Below are 20,347 nucleotides of genomic sequence, written 5' to 3' on the forward strand. Positions count from 1 at the left end.
TAATAATAGGCAATGTGAGACTTCATATAATAACATATTTTAAAGTTCCGAACACTTAGTGCTTGTCAACAAATGCTTCTCATATTAAGATATTATTATTCATCACAAAGAATTATATTAGTCAAATTACAAACTTGAATTTCACTGTGTTGATATACTTAAATAAAAATACACTAACACCAAATTGATGTAAACTAATAGCTTTGAAAAAATAATTGCTTCATCTTTATCTTTTAAGTGACTAGCTTGCAATGATTTCATTTTAAGGTCATACTCTGAAATGTATCTTAAACCTGCCACTAGATTCACATTCAACTCTACCTCTCTTCTATCAACTAAACAAGGTTACCTACCCTAAAAAGAACTAATAAATTGGACTTGTGGGCTTCATGCATGTGTTGCTGATTTAGTTTTTGTAAACTAAACTATAAAAGGTTGGTTAAGTTTAGTGGGCCATAGTGAATTAGAAAGCCTGGAGAGTATATTATCAAGTATCTGAAGGCCCAACTAAGTGTTTGGATTATTGGTGAAGACCTTAATTGTGTCCATCAAGAAGCATACACTCTCTAATTCGTACCCTAATGCTACACAAGATTGATACACTATTATTGCATCATCTGATATTTATACATAATCATAATTAACATTAAAAATAATATCAATGAATGATATATTGATTATATAAATTTTTACATCGATGGTGCATAAATATAAAATATTTCTAACACATTGGCAAAGTTAAGTTTATGAAGAAATGTTTCTAACCTTGGAAGTTGGAAAAGTTAAGTTTATTTATGTATGCAGAGTGACAATATAAAGATTTGTATTAGTTTTATTTAAAAGTTAAGGATAATTAAAAATGAATCGTGAATGATGTAATGACAATGTAAAAAACTTTTATACGGTCAGTATATATATATATATTTATTTTTATTCAAAAGTGCAACTTTTTTATTTGAGTTTAAAATCTGTGCACGATCAATTTAATTTTTTGTACAATGTGAGTATACCATCCACCAATGATTTGTATTACTTTTTTTAAGAGTAAATGATAATTAATAAATCAATGATGAATGATTTGCTAACGGTCTAAAAACACTTACACTATCACATATATATATATATCAAATCCTTTCTATTTTTTCTATTTTAGGAGATAAATTTTCCTCTCCTTGTACACACCTGAAGCTCTAAAAGTGAGTGAAATTCACATTTTAATTATGTTTAAACTTCTTCTTATAATTTATTATTTTCCTCTTAACTCTTAAGCACTCATTCTCATTCATAAAAATTCCCATTTTACCAACCTATTCAACTTCCAACACTTCCTTCCGCAATTTTATCTTCGTAACTGAATCTCATTGGAAAAATTAACATCGATTTTCGTCTTCATTTTTTTGCTGTTTATGAACGATTAGGTTGTGATTTCGGAGCAAAATTCGCGTTGAAGAAGAAGTTAAAGGAAAATGTTCTTCAGCGGCGATCCATCGACTCGTAAGCGCGTTGATTTAGGTGGTCGCAGCTCGAAGGAAACGGACCGAAAGAATCTTCTAGAAAAGACGCGATTGGAGCGGAATCGCCGCATGTGGTTGCGCCAGCAGAACTCTGCTGCACTCATAATTCAGGTTTTCATGCTTCTCATTGCACTCATTTGTAGAACTGTTTAAGTTTCTATTTAAGTTTGGTAGATGGTGGAAATTAATGCATTTTTGTAATAATTGATCCCTATATAGTGTCACGTACTATAATTGATCCCTATATAGTCGAGTCTCACACTTAGTGAAGTCTGGAGATGAAACCGGAAATATGAGTACAAAATTAGAAATAGAACATAATAGGATGAATAAGTTAAAAAGTGCAATATTTTAGTTAAAAATGGATCCAAATAGAACATAACACTATGTTCTGATCTGTTTTGTCCATCTGTCAAACGCTAGCGAAGTTTCCTTTTGTGGTGATTTTGTATATAATTGATAAAAGATAACTACTATGTTGAGATTGGTAGGAGCAGAGGACTGAATAAAAACTGAGTCAAATTCCATTTAATTATAGATGTAATGGAAAGAGGCCCAAATTTGGACATTATTCTGTGTTAAGAGTGTTGAAACTGTTTCATTAGTTTGCAGCCAACAGCTTTAACTTTTGGGAGAGTTGGTTCTTCATACAGCCCAACTTGAGAACACTAGAGAGGTGCACAAACATTGCATTGCATGAGTGTCTTGCAAAATTTTAACTGTTTCTTGTTACAGAAATGCTTCAGAGGGAGAAAAGTTGTCAGAACTGAACAGTCTAAGTTGCGAGAGAAATTCCATAAATACTATGGGAAGAACCTGTTGAAGTTAGACAGGTGAAATTTGATTGTTATGCTTGCAGTGTTGCATAAAAGCAATTCGCTTCCTTTCACTCTAAGTTTTCTGATGTATTTAATTTTAGTATGGTGTTACTCAAACATTGCACCGCTAAACTCAAATTAATACTGTGTTTTGTACGTTCAGGAATGCTTTTGGTCCAGATTCCGATTTCCTCTGCCAGTTCCTCTTTTTCTTTAATGCCAAAAATAATGATGACTTTTTAGTTCTTGTGCAAATTTGCCGATTGCTTCAACAGTTCGCTCAAGAGTGTGGTAGTTATTACTCCATTTTGCCATTGTTTTTGCAGTCTATTTTCTTCTATTGTGCCTGGTTATATGTTTTTCAGCTATATTCCCTCCGTTCTATATCTTTTGATGTTAAAGGTTATACACAGTTTAAGAAATCATTAGATTATGTAATTTACAAATCAGAACATCTATTCTTTACATTCAATCTATTCCCCCACCAAGAAACATTCGTAATAACCAAACAACAATAAAAGAAGAAAAAAATCCAAAACTTATCCCATGAGCTGGAGTCTATTACATGGATTAATTGACTCCATTCGACACTATCAAAAACCAAAGTTTCAGTAAAATAATTTACAGGAATTTTTTTCCAATGGTTTCTAATTTCACCTATTTTTTATGTTATCCTCAACCCTTTTAATCGAAATATCTTCCATTTGACCAACTTTCTCATTGGAGTCCATTGTCTTCTTGTCAGATTATTTATCCACCTTATGTGAGTTTACGGCATCTTCCTTGCAGTAGGTGTTGCTCTAACACTGTACTTGCCTTGGATACACTGATTTCTAATATTATATTTTATTGTATCTCTACTTATTCACCTCAACATTCCTATCTTTGCTGAATTTGATATTTTTGCCCTTGCTGGCATGTCAATTGAATTGACTGACATTCACTACCGTAGAGCATCACTGCCCCTATAACTATCAGGTTGAATTTCCAACGAGTTCAATAGGCATTTTGCAATCATATATTGCGCACGAAGCATTTCTCCATCATATCCACCCATTTTTAATCTTATGTGTGAGATGGATCTAAGACTTCTGAATTATCCAACTTGTGATATAGTGGACCCACAATTTCCCACCTTCAACATATTGAAGATGAAAAGAATAAGTAAATTCTAATTGTGTTTATTTAGCTTGCATCTTATAAACTCCATCTTACTTCCACTTATTTGAAAATTGAAAACCCTTTGGTTTCAGCTAATATTTAGAATTTACTTATTCTGCTGACTCCTCAACGAGGACAATATCATTAGCGAAATAGTGAGCATCAAGTTTTCTACTATTTTATGTACGAGTAAGTACATATAATATATAATTGTTCATTTTAACTACATGCATCTAATGCTAACGTTTTTATTTCTTGTGCTTTTTAGAAGAAATGCAATTTGATTTTTTTGTAGGTATATGCCTGCATCTCCTGTTGTTTCTGTAAGTTTTACTTGTGCATGAAACTAAATGTGTACAATTAAAATTACACAACAGATGTTGTGAGACTTTTTGCTGGTGTGGATTATGCTTCCACATGTGCTTCGGTGAACTATCGAGTGAAGGAGTTTGTATATACTTGTATTCATGCCATGCATCAGAATAGGTTGGATTCGTGTCCTTATTTTAAATTAAGCATTTTCAGGCCTTCTAAATTTTCTTCATATATTTTATTATTTTATGCTCAATGCTAAGTTGAATATAACTTTTAGATGGTATTGACCATGTTACCAAATCCTTCTAATCATCTTGAATTGCTTAGGATAGTAATTTGTTGCCATTTAATAGAACCAGAAATCTCTAAAACTTTCACTCGAATAATGAAAAAATTTAAGCAAATGCCTAAATCCAAAAAAATTAAGCTTACAGATCCCAAATTTCAAGAATGAAGGTTTCTGTCTGTACAACATTTAAAATTAGAAGTAATCCAAGTCACAAACTATATAAAACCGAGCATAGCAGATAAGTATATAAAGAAAATAGTGGGGTGAATGATGGAAATAACATTACATTTCAACTTTCGGTAGTTTGATTCCTGCTAGAGGCTATAACCTTGTGATCCTCAACATTAGAAAATAAGGAGGAAATGTGTGTATTGTAGAGAGAGTAAATTGCATTACTGGTCGGGTGAAATCGAAGAAGATGAAGGAACACTGAGACTTAACATGGGATGTAGCAGCAGTGAGGGAAAATGTGAAATTGGTACACAAATCTGGTTGGGTGAACTGATAGGAAAGGTTAAAATTGGATCTACAACCTGAAATTGCAGGTTGTCTTCCCCGAAGCGTCATTCCGTCCTGTATTGGCCCTGAAACACTTTTTTCCCGCACGAAATCGTTCATCATGAAAAGTGTTGAATCGTGTGATCCTGTGATTCAGCTCACGCTTGATTACCTGTAGTCTTCGGCTCTGTATCTGCTGCAGCCTCTCTATTGAATTGGCATCCCTCAGTGTCCATCTAGTGTGGGCCTCTAGGTGGTTCTCAGCTGTTCCAGTCTTAGTTTGCCTTAATAATATATTTCTGTTTGGTATATAAAATCTTTCTATTTCTACCCCTTTTCCAGTATTTGTTCCACTTGCTTATTTAGTTTCTCACTGGACAGAAATCAGTTGAAGGATCAGCTTTTATCGACTCCAGAGGAATCTACTACATCTACTATTCCTTTATTGGAAGTTTTAGTGTTGTTGTTAGATGCCAAACTGCCATGGGGCTGTAAGGTAGTAGGATATCTCTGTCAAAACAATGCTTTCGGCCTACTTAGACAGATCATTCTTACCGAAAAGGTAATATTGACATCCATTTTTCTTTGTCGATTTCTCTGTATCCAGTAAACTAGCCCCTTTTGATGCATATTTAAGGGAAAATTACAGATTAGGATATTGTGGTAAATATTTTTATACTTTATGATAACTAATCTGGAATTATTAATCAGGTCATTTCGCGGCCCACAAAAAGTAGGTCATTAAATTGGCCAAGTTGTTTTTAACCATTCTAAACTGTAGATATGTTCACCATGATATCTTAAATTGTAGTTATGTTCTTTTTTTTATTGTCTTGTGGAGCATGTCTTTCCGAATTTTAACCTCTGAAGTTTTATTCAGGACAAAGAAAGATCATGTGTGTGTGTGTGTATATATATATACTTGAAACTAAATGTAGCAAGTTTGAATTTTAAGATGTGTTTGTTCAATTGTAAATTTTATAAGGTGGTTATTATTTTCTTACCTAAAAAATTGTGGTTGGTATTTATTGTGGGCTTGGCCTGACATGATTTGACTCATAAAGCCCATTTGGAAACCCGGCAAATTTTAAGGATTTCTGATCTGGTGAAAACAGAGTTTGAGTTATGAAATGTATTTAGACATTTATGTTTAACTTATTTAATAATTTGAGAGATTATTATGTGTTTGAGAAATATGTGAAGTTGGGGATCAGTAAGGGCAATTGTATTTAGCTTAACTCTGGTTTCATTTCCTATTTTTGTTGTAAAAAACTTGTTTTTAAGAGGCTTCACATGACCAAGTATATTTAACTTGAGAGTTGAGACGAATGCCATTAAAATGGATGCATCTCTCTGATACTTTTGCCTTTTAATATTTTGATAAAAGAAGGAAATGTTGTTATAAAGATAGTAAAAAGAATAAAGCTTGTCTGGGATTAGATACTCGTATAATATGGAAAAGGAGAGGAAAGAAAACTAGGAGACAAAGTTGGTAAAAAAATGCAAATAAGCTTTCTAATGCATATATTAGTAGAATGTGTTCTGTCATCTTTCCCTTTTCTTCTTCTCTGGTGTTCTTTTGTCATGTTTCCCCCCTCACCCCAAACCCTGATTCTTTGCATTTATTGGGGGTATGAGGTTGCCATCGGTCATCAAGTTCACCATTAACCCTCAGCCAGTCCAACTTCTGGGATCACATGTCCCTTAATGCTACCTTTGAGACTCGTACTGTGTTTTTATTTTAAATCAAAACTTCGTACATTTATTACCGGTAGCTGATGTGTTTGAAGAAACTGTCATTCAATATATACGTCTGTGTTATCCTATTTTTTTGTAATAATTTATTTAGTTAAGAAATAAAAGACCGGTGGATCAAATATATAATTAAAACTTGTATTGTATCCATGTTATTATGTTTGTCTGACTCTTTTTATTTTTATCATTTCATATGATTTTCCTTGAATCTATTATATCCTATTCATGATTCATTGCATAAATGAATAAAATACATTAATGCACTACTTCAGGATAATGCAGGCAATTATATTGACATTGGAAAAGGGTCATCATTGGAACGCGTACTTACCATTGTAATGTGTCACATTGGTCAGAAGCCATGCATCTGTTCACATATTGATCCAAGATATAGCTTCTCATCGCAGATCCTTACAATTCCTTTCTTGTGGCATGTTTTTCCAAACTTAAGACAGGTATTTGTTGAACTGATTTTCTTTGACAGGTTTCCTTTATTATCTGATAAGTAGAAGTTGAGTCTTGAGGGAGGTATTAGTATTGGCAATCTGGGTCGCCCTACCTATACAATGCCTGTGAAAATTAGGGTAGGCGCGGGTATGCCCATTCAATAAAACGACATGAAATGTCACGCCCTGCCCGCCTTAAATGCAAGCAGGGCTGACCTGCGTGCCGCCCACACATAACTACAGAATTAAAAATAATGAAAAATCCCTTGAAAATCGAAAAAAATATAAAATTAAAAAGAACAATTGCACAAAGGAATGCAATGATATTCATATTTATCTTTTAGCATTTATATGCCATTATTACTTAAATAATGTGGTTTTTTAATAATGCACAGCAGTAAGCCCACCTTGTCTGCGGCAAAATGGACACAAATCACATGCCCTGCCTGCCCAAAAATGCAGACGGCCCCCACAGGCAAATCCCAAATTGCCAAACTACGATTAATATTAATGATTTTATCTGTTTTATAAATTTCTAAATATTAAGGGTAAACTAACGAACTAGGGAACATGATATACAATTCAAAGGACATACAAAATTAATGTAGAAACCTTGGATGATGAGTTTCATAAGAAACAAGTGAAAGAATGTACTCTTCTACCACGTCATGAATTTTACTTTGTGAATTTTAACCCCCTTTAAACTTCCTTCCATTTCTGTGTTGAAATATGCAAAATATAGTTAAATATACCTTGTATGATTCCTTTGCACCAATGGATAGCCCTTCAATGTACACTCAAGTGATATATAACCCTGCAATCCCTTTTTGGATACTCAGGTTTTTGTAACGCAGGGCCTCGGCGAACATTACTTTCGCCAAATGGCAACATTTGTGCCAAACCTGATAAGTTTTCTACCTAAGGATGTATCAGATGAATTTCCTAGCTATGCCTGCTTGCTTGGAAATATATTAGAAACTGCTGGAATTGTTTTGTGTCATCCGAGCTGTTCATTTTATATGGTAAGGAGATTATTCCCTACAATATGCCTTCTGTTATTTTCGTCACATGGTTGACTTGCTTCATGTATCTTACCTGAGGACTTCTCTAAGTCAAGGATTGGTATATTGATGGATATGCATTACATTTAATATTATTGTTTACCCACCTTAAAAAAATAGTTACTTTTAACTTTAATTAAAAAGGAAATGATGTGCTATAAATTTGTTTACAGGGAAATGATGATTTCATCTTGAGTTAACTTCCATATTTTTTTAGATAAGAAGGTTGCCGAGTTTACTTAAATATTGTTTTAGTTAAGAAGATTGTTTTATGAAGGGAGAGAGAAGAGAGTACAAAGGAAACGATACCATTCTACTAAATAAATATTATAAGAACATTCTTCCAAAAAACAGTAGACAAGATAGAGTTGAATTTCTTTTCAGATATCTCTTGCTTCATATGTGCACTGCTTAATACATGTGCATAACTATGATTTGTTCCTTTTCAGACTGTAGACCTTGCTGCTGTTACTGCATTCTTGCTGGAGGCACACCCATCTCTGAAAGCATCTAATAGCAGGGAAAGTATGTTCTCTGATCATGTGCAGAAGTTTTATTGTATTTAAAATTTTCTTTTTAAGTTCTTTTATTGAACAATATCATCATTCTTTTATTCTTTTATTCTCTTAAGCACTGTGAAAACTGCACATTGCCATCACAGCCTGGTTCTAAAAGAAAGTAGCCACCTTCTGAATTAATTAGACCATTTTTAAGGGCTAATTAATTAAACTTGAACGTAATGCATCCTGCTTACATTGCTTCACATAATCATCATTAAAATTATCATTTCTTTAGTAAAGTGATGGGTTCCTCATTATTTATAATTTGTTCTTAATCTGGTGAGTGGTCAGATTCTATGATTGCTGAGGATGATATGGCTGGCGATGATGAAGTCATGGAAGTAGCTTTGGATAGGAAATTGGAGCAACAGATTTGTGGTGCCATAGATACTCGCTTCCTTCTGCAACTGGTATACCATATTGCAGTTAACATTTGTGTGTAGAGTATCTTTGGAAAATTTATTCAACATTTTGAAATTTGATGGAGAGTTCTGATTTCTGGACATACGCAGACAAATATATTATCTAGACATATTTCATCTACCAATGGTGATAATGGGCCAGATGATAGGGAGGTTGTAGCTGTTGGTGCAGTTTGTGGGTTTTTATATGTTACCTTCAACAAATTGCCACTTGAAAGGATTATGACTGTGCTTGCGTACAGAACTGAACTTGTTCCTATGCTCTGGAAGTTTATGAAGCGGTGCCATGAAAATAAAACATGGTCATCTTTGTCTGAGCGGCTGTCACACCTCTCAGGTGATGCACCTGATTGTTTGTTACCCCTGGCTGTATTCTGTCCCGTCTACAAGTAAGACTCTTGTTATGTTGATTGGTTTAATAAATACCTGTATTGATGTGTGAATTGTCAACATATTCTGGTTTGAGCTTGATGGCTGAAGTGTACCTACCCTATTTTTCTTTTATAAGGCATGTGCTTATGATACTTGATAATGAGGAATACTATGAGCAGGAGAAACCATTATCACTGAAGGATATAAGAAGCCTCATCATTCTATTGAGACAGGTAACCTTTTGGGATGGGTTTTTTTTTATTAAGAAAAATTATTGACGATGTTGTGGCTGAATTCCTTACTCCCTAGGGGGAAAATGTTCATTACTTCATTAATGGATAGCTGAAATGGAATTTTACTTTCTTGCACCTTAAGCAAGACCCAAATAAGGAGTGTTGACTCTTTGCAATTGTGTAACCCCATACGAGTCCAGTGAACTTGAGTATGTTATATTTTGGAAAACTGGTCGCCCTGTATTGTAAAGCTGTCTAAGGTTTGTGCAAAAATGCTCCATACATTTATCCTTCTTTGCAGTTACAGTTAATTCCAGTCAGCTGCTGTTTCTGCAGGTTCTGTGGCAGCTACTGTGGGTGAATCATACTTCATCTGCCAATTCGGTTAAATCTGTTCCGGTTAGTATATCTAGTAAAAGGCAGTCTGTTGAAGCCATTCAAAAGAGGGTTAGCATTGTAGTCTCCGAGCTCCTCTCGCAGGTAAACACTGTCGCAGTAGTTGTATATATAGTTCCACATTCCTTTTCCTTTAGACTTAGAAGCTATTATGAAATCTGTGTATGTTTAAGGGCATCTCTTAGTGATTCACTTTGGGATGGGTTTATGTTTATGGCTTCTGTGGTGTTGTGCACTGACTAGTTTAAGGGAGTTTATATTTCTAATATGCAACGAGACTGGACAGCCTTACTGCCTTTTTTGTTCTTTTTGTGGTCATGTTTTGAATATCTTGACTCTAAAAAATTACCATATGCATGAATTGTTTTTCTTTTTGTTTTCCTGACTTGCCTTTTGAATGTCTCCTCATAGCTGCAAGACTGGAACAATAGACGACAGTTTACATCCCCCACTGACTTCCATGCCGATGGAGTGAATGACCTTTTTACCTCTCAGGTACTGTCTGTACTGTTAATTTTTTAGGCAATATGAATGTGAATTCAATTTGTTAGTTGTACAACTGTATTTCCACAGGCGGTGATAGAAAACTCACGAGCAAATGAAATTTTGAAGCAAGCGTCTTTCTTGATACCATTTACCAGCAGGGTTAAAATATTCACAGTAAGAATGTCCCTCAAATATTATTTTATTTAGATATGAGTTATCTTGTACTTAATAATTTACAATGAATTGCAGTGAGCTACTCTGGAGGTTTTGCATATCGTAGTTTATCACTAGTGTGTTTCTTATGCTTGACTACCTTCTCTATTTATTGTTTTATCAGTCACAAGTAGCTTGGCCAACCCAACCTAATGGAACTAAGGCTTGGTTGTTGTTATTGTAGTCACAACTAGCTGCTGTTAGGCAAAGACATGGATCTCAATCTGCATTTACTAGAAACCGGTTCAAAATAAGGCGAGATCATATTTTGGAAGATGCTTATAATCAAATGAGTCAATTGCCAGAAAGTGATCTTCGAGGATTGGTAATTTACTTTTCTAAGACCTGCCCTCTCATTTATAGACCATTCCCTGCTTTCTTGTCTTCAGGGGAACTAATAATTCATTCTTTTATACAATTTTCAGATTCGTGTGAATTTTGTCAATGAATTTGGAGTTGAAGAGGCTGGAATTGATGGAGGTGGCATATTCAAAGATTTCATGGAGAACATAACTCGTGCTGCCTTTGATGTGCAGTATGGCTTATTTAAGGTGACATCCATGTTCTGCTATTGTTCATGTATCATCTTTTGTTAAAGATAGAAAAACCAATCATGACCTCTACCAAATATCTTAAGCTTTTAGGAGATTCTGTCATTGTCAATGTGATAGTAGTACTTCGAATATAGTAACCAAGCTTGAGCACCAAAAGGAACCTCGTTGGTGTATTCATGCGTGAAATATGGTTGTATTGGTGAGTTTGGATTGTGTAACTTCAGAAAGAGTGAAGTGAAGAGAGAATTATAGGAGTTAATGTTATAGCTGTTTTCTAATGTATGAAAATATATCTGCACTATCATGTCAGATAACTTAAGCAACCAAATATTGATATTATGTCACTAATGATTCTAAGGAAGTAAATAAGCTTTGAAGTATTGAAAGATCCTTTATACTCCTTCATCAACATTCTTTAGGTTCTGTTTGGAATCATTAAAATTGGGTATGATTTAATTTAAAATTAATTGTCATGTTTGGAACCTATTGTAAAGAAATATGATTTGTAAATCAATATGTTTGAAATGCTTAAAAATGAAATCCATTCATTTTATTTTAGTATTTTACTTTCTTTCCCTTAATTTTAGCATGTAAATTGGGAAAACGTATCATATTAAGTTATAAGGTTAAAATAATTGAAACATGAATCAAACCAAATCCATTCAAAGCCAACAAAAAAATGTTGGATTTCGAAGTATATAGTACACAACATACAAAGGCTTTCAGAATCAGGTCAAGTCAATTAGTGTTTTAAAAATTTTCAAACACAACTTCGTTTATAAATCAAATCATTTCCTAAAATAAGTAAATCCGAAATACTCTGTTATTTATACCTTGTAATTTATTCATTTTTGACATGCCGAATGACAATGTATCCAGGAAACATCGAATCACCTACTGTATCCTAATCCTGGATCTGGGATGATACATGAACAACATCTCCAATTTTTCCACTTTCTTGGTACACTTCTTGCGAAGGTATGCCCCCTCACATAGACACGCGCGCTTGTGTCCCTCAATGTAGTGTGGCCTTTTGCATAATGACTGAATGTACTGCTCCATCTATTCTATCGTCATCTGTCGCATGGTTTGATTTAATTGACTAGCATCCTTTTCTTACTTTCATTGTGTTTGATTGGGACCAAACTTCACTCTTGCAAATTACATTTGCAGGCTATGTTTGAAGGGATTCTGGTTGATATACCGTTCGCTACATTCTTTTTAAGCAAACTGAAACAAAAGTAAGATTTATTTGTTTGCTTTGGCTAGTTATTTTCATTTAAGTTGATGTTGTTGGATGCTCAAACCCTGAATTTTAATGCATTGGTTTAGTCATTTAATGCTGCTTTTTAATGATGTGAGACCCTGATTTACTAATGGGAGTATGGGACTTGATAGCATTCATGCAATTGGTAGCTGGTGGTGGTTGATTTGAATCTCAAAATGAATTGGGTGTATGCACTTCCAATAGAAGTGCATGTCCATGCCCATTAACTATTTTCTGTAAGAGATGGCAGCATATCAGTTGTCTCTGTATCTTTAAAGGTCCGTTTGTGTCATATTAGGATTTTAGAGATTGTCATGCTGTAGGAGGATGTTACACTTCTTGCTTTATTACACCTTTTATTTCCTTTTTATCAGGCACAACTATTTGAATGACTTGCCTTGGTTGGACCCAGAATTATATCGTCATCTTATCTTTCTAAAGGTAATATTAGTTCTCTGGCTTTCATTTCCATTCATCTTCATTCTCGAGTAAGATTTTTTTAGGGAATGTTCATTTTTGTCATTCAAAGATTGAATGTTATCACATTGGTCATCCATTTATTAGTGACATCAAAATGGTCCTTTCATGGTGATCAATACCATAAGGTTTGTCTTTTTTGGGGACTAATTTGATGGAATTAATTGACATTGGAGGACTAGTTTTATGCACTTATATGGAGTTCCAACAACCATTTATATCTTTGGAGAACCAAGTGGGCTTTTACTCATTACTATTCACATCTAAATGAACAAGAACAAGATGGGTCACTTAAAAATATCTCTTTCCTAATTGCTAGGTAATTTACTTATGATAGTTACTTGACTGGAACTTACTTGACCTGAAAAGATTTCACATAACATAAATCAATGGTTCATGGTCATACTTGCATGTATTTGCTGAAGAAAACTATCATAACTATGTGACTTCACACAAATTTGTAGAAAAATGCGCAGCACACCATTGTTGTTTAGACTAGTTTATACACCACCCAGTGTTAATCTAAAAGTGATCACTATTTTATATTAAGTTACTTACTACTTGATATTAAGGTAATAGATTACTTGTAAGTGATACAAGTTTGGGGAACAGGTGATAGATTACTTGTTGGGCATCATCTATTTTCTTAATGAGTGTCTCAAAATTTCCCCCTGTTATCTGCTGTGACTAACAGCATTATAAGGGTGACATCTCGGAGTTGGAACTGTACTTTGTCATAGTAAACAACGAATATGGAGAGCATATAGAAGAGGAGCTGCTTCCTGGGGGAAAAAACCTACGCGTGACTAATGATAATGTTATTACTTTTATCCATCTTGTAGCCAATTATCGCTTGAATTTTCAGGTAAAGTAAAAAAAAATTGAATGGCATTCTTACAAATAAATTCTTGTACCCATTACATAACAAAAATAATGATGCTTTCAGATGCGTCAACAAAGTTCTCATTTCCTGAGGGGTTTTCAGCAACTCATTCAAAAGGATTGGATTGATATGTTTAATGAGCATGAACTCCAGGTATTGCTATCACCTGACCCTCTCTAAGACCTCAAATGCTATGCTTTGCTCCAGTTCTTTACTTTAATTCTTTCTCTTGCATGGCAGTTTTAAGGATCTTTTTCAACAGCTAGATGCTTATTGTTTTATTTCTGTATGCCATAATATTTGCTTTCCACTGCTAGAGGGTAGTGATTATTTTGTCTGTAGCTGCAAATTATGTTGTTAATAATTTGTAATTATATAGTGAAAAGTATGTGTTGACTTTGCCTTCGCTGCTATGTTTTTATCTATCCTGAGCGCAGCCTTTGTTTTTGGTTCTTGCTATCTTTTCTTCTTGCTATGGTGCTTTTGGACGATATATTTCCCCCATTTTGCATTGTGAAGCTTCTACAATTGTGTAAATTGGAAAAACCAAAGCTAACAACATAAAACATGTTAAGGTTTATCTCAAAACGAATTGGTAATGAGAGGAGTAGCCCAACATGTATTTAAACCATGCCTAAGAAAACAAGGTAGGCGAAGTGGGACTTACTTCTCAACATGCTTCCTCCACAAAAGTCAATCCTAAAGAACATCTTTGACCCAGAACTAAAGAACATCTTTTGGCCTATGACGACAACCAGAGAGAAGTTGAGCTATGACTCTGATATCATGTTAAGATTTCATCTCCAAATTAATTGACAATGAGAGGAGTAGCCTAACAGGTATTTATATCAATCCTAAGAGAACGAAGCAAACAATGTGAGACTTACTTCTCAATGTGCCCCCTCAATAGAAGCATGTCGACTATGAAGCACCAATACTTATATCCTTCACGCATTCATATCTGATATGTAACCGATACTAATACTATCTGACACTTAATCTATACGTATCCATAGAGCGTCGAAACTATTTTTTTTTTAAATAAATTATAATTCCGATACTTTGTGGTACTCTTAATATGTTTTTTGATACCTCTTAGACACCCAAACTATCATACAAGAGCATTTTAAGAAGGAGAAAAACAGAAATGCATAACACAAGCATTTAAATAGAAGAAAAAAACATAACATTCAATCTACCAAATAGGCTTGTAGTGAGAGAAAAAAGGACAAAACATGTGTATTATATAGAGAAGGAAGAGGAAATGCTTCTGCATAATGTTGATCATGACTTAAACGAGATTGATACTATTCTTATTTGTGGGCACTAAGCAAGGATTTCTTATGAAAATATGATTTTCTGATTTAGAAGAAATATATTTTTTATTTGGAATTTCATAACAACAATTATATGTTTCTTATGTTTAATGACTTTTATGCACACATTTTATATGTATCCCAAATGTATCATATCCTGCATTTTTGCATATCGACGTATTAGATACAAATTGTATCATATACTCATATTGGTATCAGTGTTTTATTACCTTTTGGACTAGGCGAGGAGTTACCTTTGACCCATCTTGACTAAATGACATATTTTAGCCAATGACAACTGGATAGAAGTTGTCATCTTATTTAATATCTGTACTGTTTTTTCCTTTTCAAATCAAGGGGTAATTGTGGTTCCTTCTTTATTGTAATTGAGTTTAAATCGTGTATCTCCTTTTTTGTTACTATTGTGGCATGGATTGTATCAATTGAAACTTCATTTTATATTTTTCAATTATTCCGGTCATCATACACAGTTAATTTTTTTTTTTGGTTGCCTCAAATTGTTACTAGTAGTATCTCAAGCCACTTTGCAATTTCTTTTGAGCTTGAAGCTATGCAAATGGTATCATTATAGTCGTATAGCCGAAAATCGGGGCGCGGCAACTAGAATTTTATTATGCTATAGCTAATAGCCAATGTTGTTTCTATCAAATCTCTTATACACATAAAGTAGCAAAAGGCATTTGCTAATATGAATTTATTTGCTGACACTTTGAGCTTCATTGGTTTGCTAATTTTGTTTTATTTTTTACTGCCAAGTTTTGGGTTCAGTATACAAGACTACGTTTAGTTCTCCTAAATGCTTTTAGCATCTGTTATTGTGTCTGGATGTTCTTTTTAAAAAAAATGTGTTTGGCTGTGATAATACCCAGCTTGCTTGACATCATTTTTCCCCACAGCTTCTGATATCAGGTTCACTTGACAGCTTGGATGTTGATGATCTGCGGTTGCACACAAACTATGCTGGTGGCTATCATGGTGTAAGCCCTCTAGCATTTATGTGGATTTAGTCGGCACACAATTCTTATGTTAGTTAGATATATTTTCAACAAGTTTGAGTAATAGAGAGACTAGATAATTATAGACATTTTACTACTTGACTATGTTCTTTTCCCACAACACATCGGAGAATTTGGGGTTTTGTTTCCTTTAGTGAGTTTTCTTGAAATTCTTGCTTCCAGATCTTCACTCTCCTGCCTTTGGTGGTTCCATCATGACAAGTATATTTGGAAGTCAAAAGTTCCCTCTTAGGTCAAGAGTGATTTGTCCGAGTAGCAGTTTAGACTAGGATTAATAGTAATACAATGTCTTGCCTCTTAGACACATTGCATTTCTTTCCCTTGATGTGTGTTTTGTGCAGTTTTAGGCTTTTAGCTCAATGAGGAATGTAGTAAACCATTTAGGTTTTTCCACCGTGTCCTTCATCATTGGATCAATTTTTTGATATTTCATTTTTACGGTTTTGGTGAAAATGAGGAGGCAACATTTTGTGGCAGTGTGAGCAATTCTTTGGGGCTTAGCATTTGGTTGGAGTATAATGCTCGGATTATTAAGGGGGCATATCTGATCTTCTTAATTCTTAAACCTGTTACAGGATAAGGTTTAGTTTTTCTTCTTTTGGTGGATGTTTCAAGTAAACTGCCATCTCCAACATACAGAGAGATTGGGAAGCTTTGCTGTAATGTTGTGCTTTTCTTGTTCTTTTTTCGTTTCTTCTAAATTGGAGGTAATCTTAATGGATATGATTTATGATAGAGTATCATGATACCGTTCGATTCATATAGCCAATCCCGCCTAGTTACAGTAAGGCTTGGTTGTTGTTGTATTGGAGGTTATCTTATCATCCCCTCAATTTTAATTTTTCTCATTTCTCTTCAATAAAACATTCACTATAGAATATATAAAAAGTTTGTTGATTCAGTTGGTATGTTTTTTCTTTTGCCACCTGTCTAAATACGATTGCATTCTCAACGTTCATGTCATGATGAGGGAGGGGCCAACCCACCCTATAGTTTTGAGCAGGCTTTATTTTTATTGACTCATGAATTCTCTAACGTATGATATTATGTTGTCTGATAGGAGCATTATGTGATTGAGATGTTATGGGAAGTTCTCAAAAGCTTTTCATTGGAAAACATGAAGAAATTTTTGAAGTAAGAGATGCATAGTTATAAGATTTAGTGGCTCTTTTGTATGACATTTCTTAATACGGATAAAAATTCATCAACTTTACAGGTTTGTGACAGGGTGCACTCGAGGACCATTGCTTGGATTCAAATATCTTGAGCCTTTGTTTTGCATACAAAGGTAAATGATGCTGCAGCAATTATGTTCTGATATCCAGTACTAACATTAAATTGATTAAACTTTCCCTTGATTTTTTATTCCCCCACCAATTGTTGTATATTATTTGATACACAAAAGGGTGACAGCAAAATCTCTGGTGTCTCATGTAGGACTGGGGGTAATGCTTCTGATGAAGCTCTTGATCGCTTGCCAACTGCAGCTACTTGTATGAATCTACTCAAGCTTCCACCTTATAGAAGGTTTGCCCTCATGCTAGCTTGTACTTGGGATATATTCATGGAATTATGTTTTTGTGCTTACTGTTGTAAAAGTCCAAGAGAGGGAAGAATTGAAGATGTAAGAACTGATAAGGCTGGCAGGAGTTCTTATAAAAAAGATAATACTGACATGAATAATGAGAAATTCTGTTTTGTCAATTAACAATAAATTGGAAAATCAAATGCTGAAGGGATCCACTTGCACACCAATTGAAACCGTTTTTCACTTGCACTCACTTCCAGTCGATGAATTGAACTATAGAAATTGTCACCACCGTGGTCGAAATAAGATCTACAGTTGAAAGTGAGTTCAAGTGAAATTATTGTTTACATGAGTGTATGTCGATCCCTCATTTGTGAAAGAATTTGCAAAAAGCTAGCTACATTTGAAACTATAATTAATTGAGAGACCATCAATGACTTTGATTGAGATTCTTTAGATGTGTGACATTCCTCTCTTTTTCCTTTCTATTGGACTTTCTGGGCATCAATTTCTGGAATAGGATATCCATTTCTGGACTATCCTATTATATTTCTTATATTTACCCCTGCAAGAAATAAATGGATTCTTGTTATGATGTGTATGTGAATGTTATATATCAAGTATGAATGTGCTAGTGTTACATTAACCTGCTTTTTTGGTAATTTGTGAAGTTTTCATTTGTTAACTATTTTCCCTGACATTAACTTTGAGTGCAGTAAGGAGCAAATGGAATCTAAATTACTGTATGCCATAAATGCCGATGCTGGCTTCGATTTGAGTTAAAAGGAGGCAGTGCAATTTACCATATGTTTTGGTTACATGCAGCACATAGAGAACAAATTATCTGATGGTATAATGAGATGTGGGCATAGAAATGTCATGTGTATATATTTATATCTTGCCCATGTGTCAAATGTAAATGTACCTAGGATATAAATTTATTTTTTGTAAAATGTACTTTTCAGCATGTTTTTTTGTACTGATTGCATGATCATATTTTTGTAAAATATAGGTAGAGGATGAGTCTTGGTGCAGTGGTAAGGCGCTTATCCTGAGATTTGAAATCGTGAAAACAATATCTTCGCTTATGGAATAAGGTTATATATAGTTATCATTTCTAAATTTCACTAGATGGAACTCTAGTGCACTTGGCTAGGATAGGGATGTTTTGTTTTATTCCCACCTCACTATGACTTCCTACTCCATTTGACTTTAGCAAAACAGAATTGCATATGAAATACTAACCTTTTGAAATATTTATAAAAATTTCAAAATTATAGAAACATGCATAAATAGGCCCTTATTCCATGACTATAGAAACTTACCAAAATTTGACTAAATGATATAAACCTTTGGGAAAGTGCATTTCTTATTTGTAAAAAAACATTTATGTTCTAATTTTCTGAGACATTATAAGTTAAAAAGATAATGACATTGTGATAGCCTTATTCACTATTGGGTAGGGGGTGAATAGGATTGGATTCTATTTTCTCACTTTGCTTGCTTTGATCGTGATTAGACCAATAAGATTGGGTTTCATTGGGACTAGGGTTGGGTTTAAAAATTAGACTTGATCAATATTTAGGGTCGGATAGAGTATAACCATTAATTGGTTTCGTCTCATTGTTATCTACTTTTCAGGTTTGTATGTGTTTCTATTTAATTATGTATAGAGTAATGACATATATTTGGTTGAAAATATCATTCATATTCTAATATTTTTAGCATATATTTTTTATTAATAATATATATACATATATCATTTTATATGTCAAATTACATATCCATAATAATAAATAATATTAAGAAGATTTTATTTAAAATGGTATACATTATATTTAGTTAAGTCTAAGGTTAGTTTTGAGAAAAGTTGATTCACATTTAGTATAGATTAAGGCTTCCATGCTCACCCCTACTATTAGGAAACCCATGGTGCCATAAAAAGAATCAAAATTCTACTGATTGACTGTGATGTTTCCATTTATTAGAGTTAAACTTCTATAAATGAGTTTGATTCTAAAGAAAGAAAGAAAGGGTAAGTCCATTTTTTATTAGTTAAATTCGATCAGTATCTCAACAAACTACTGAATGATGTAATTATCTTTATTTTCACTTTAAAACTTATTTAAAATACATTTTTCGCATAAGGTGTTTCTCCTTTATATTCTCAAATATTTGAATTAGAGGTGTTTGTAGTCGTTTTTAAGCAAAAGGTCGTCCAGTCCAAAGATATAAAATTATAAATAACATGTAGAATGATTCAGTTTAGTTGATTTAAATTAAGAAAATTGATCAAAAAATTATATGTAATTTCTGTCTCATTTGGTTCATTTTTAATAAAAAATAATAAGTTTAATACATTAAAAACATGTCTATTTCAAAATAATAAAAAACATGTCTATTTAAGAAACATGTGATTCACACATTTAGTAGGGCATCAATAATATATATTTGAGCTAAAAATAAAAGTGACAAAAATAAAACATGGGGAATGAAATACCAATAACACATCAGGATAATTTTAACAATAAGAAAGTGTTAACGAATAAGTAATAACAATTTGAACAATTAGAAAAATGTGAAAACTTATAGTTGCAAGATTGATTAGATTCAGAAATGAAATATTTTTTATTTTTTGTATATGTAATTAGTACTAGTCTGATTTCTAAAATTGGAACAAAAAATTAAATTGGATTGATTGATTTTCTAAAAATAAGTCCAATATGATCCAAACAATTTTAATTTT

The 20,347-nt window shown here is 33.4% G+C and overlaps 1 protein-coding gene across 4 annotated transcripts; it reads left to right on the forward strand.

Annotated features, from left to right (window-relative positions):
* LOC109330264 (E3 ubiquitin-protein ligase UPL6-like) lies at positions 1,297 to 18,630 on the forward strand. 4 transcript variants are annotated; one of them, XM_019564392.1, is made up of 26 exons: positions 1,300 to 1,625; positions 2,250 to 2,347; positions 2,496 to 2,626; positions 3,871 to 3,979; positions 4,977 to 5,157; positions 6,623 to 6,805; positions 7,636 to 7,818; positions 8,307 to 8,382; positions 8,709 to 8,827; positions 8,930 to 9,228; positions 9,348 to 9,444; positions 9,781 to 9,924; positions 10,252 to 10,335; positions 10,414 to 10,500; positions 10,724 to 10,864; positions 10,965 to 11,090; positions 11,973 to 12,071; positions 12,267 to 12,334; positions 12,735 to 12,801; positions 13,532 to 13,702; positions 13,784 to 13,873; positions 15,954 to 16,034; positions 17,134 to 17,207; positions 17,290 to 17,361; positions 17,511 to 17,600; positions 18,318 to 18,630. In XM_019564392.1, exons 1-26 carry the CDS (start codon positions 1,467 to 1,469, stop codon positions 18,382 to 18,384), a joined length of 3,096 nt encoding a protein of 1,031 aa, XP_019419937.1. In that variant the 5' UTR covers positions 1,300 to 1,466; the 3' UTR covers positions 18,385 to 18,630. The 4 variants fall into 4 exon arrangements, with proteins under 4 accessions (XP_019419940.1, XP_019419937.1, XP_019419938.1 ...); XM_019564393.1 differs by having other exon boundaries at positions 2,496 to 2,623; XM_019564394.1 differs by lacking the exon at positions 7,636 to 7,818.

This window comes from Lupinus angustifolius, chromosome LG16 (assembly GCF_001865875.1).
Source record: "Lupinus angustifolius cultivar Tanjil chromosome LG16, LupAngTanjil_v1.0, whole genome shotgun sequence".
NCBI lineage: Eukaryota > Viridiplantae > Streptophyta > Magnoliopsida > Fabales > Fabaceae > Lupinus > Lupinus angustifolius.

What these genes read in the sequence shown, in the direction of transcription:
- LOC109330264 (XM_019564392.1), top strand. Translation starts at nt 1,467, where the DNA reads ATGTTCTTCAGCGGCGATCCATCGACTCGTAAGCGCGTTGATTTAGGT. An exon ending in CATGCCATGCATCAGAATAG is followed by an intron (nt 3,980 to 4,976) that starts GTTGGATTCGTG and finishes CTCACTGGACAG; the next exon opens with AAATCAGTTGAAGGATCAGC. An exon ending in ATGACCTTTTTACCTCTCAG is followed by an intron (nt 10,336 to 10,413) that starts GTACTGTCTGTA and finishes GTATTTCCACAG; the next exon opens with GCGGTGATAGAAAACTCACG.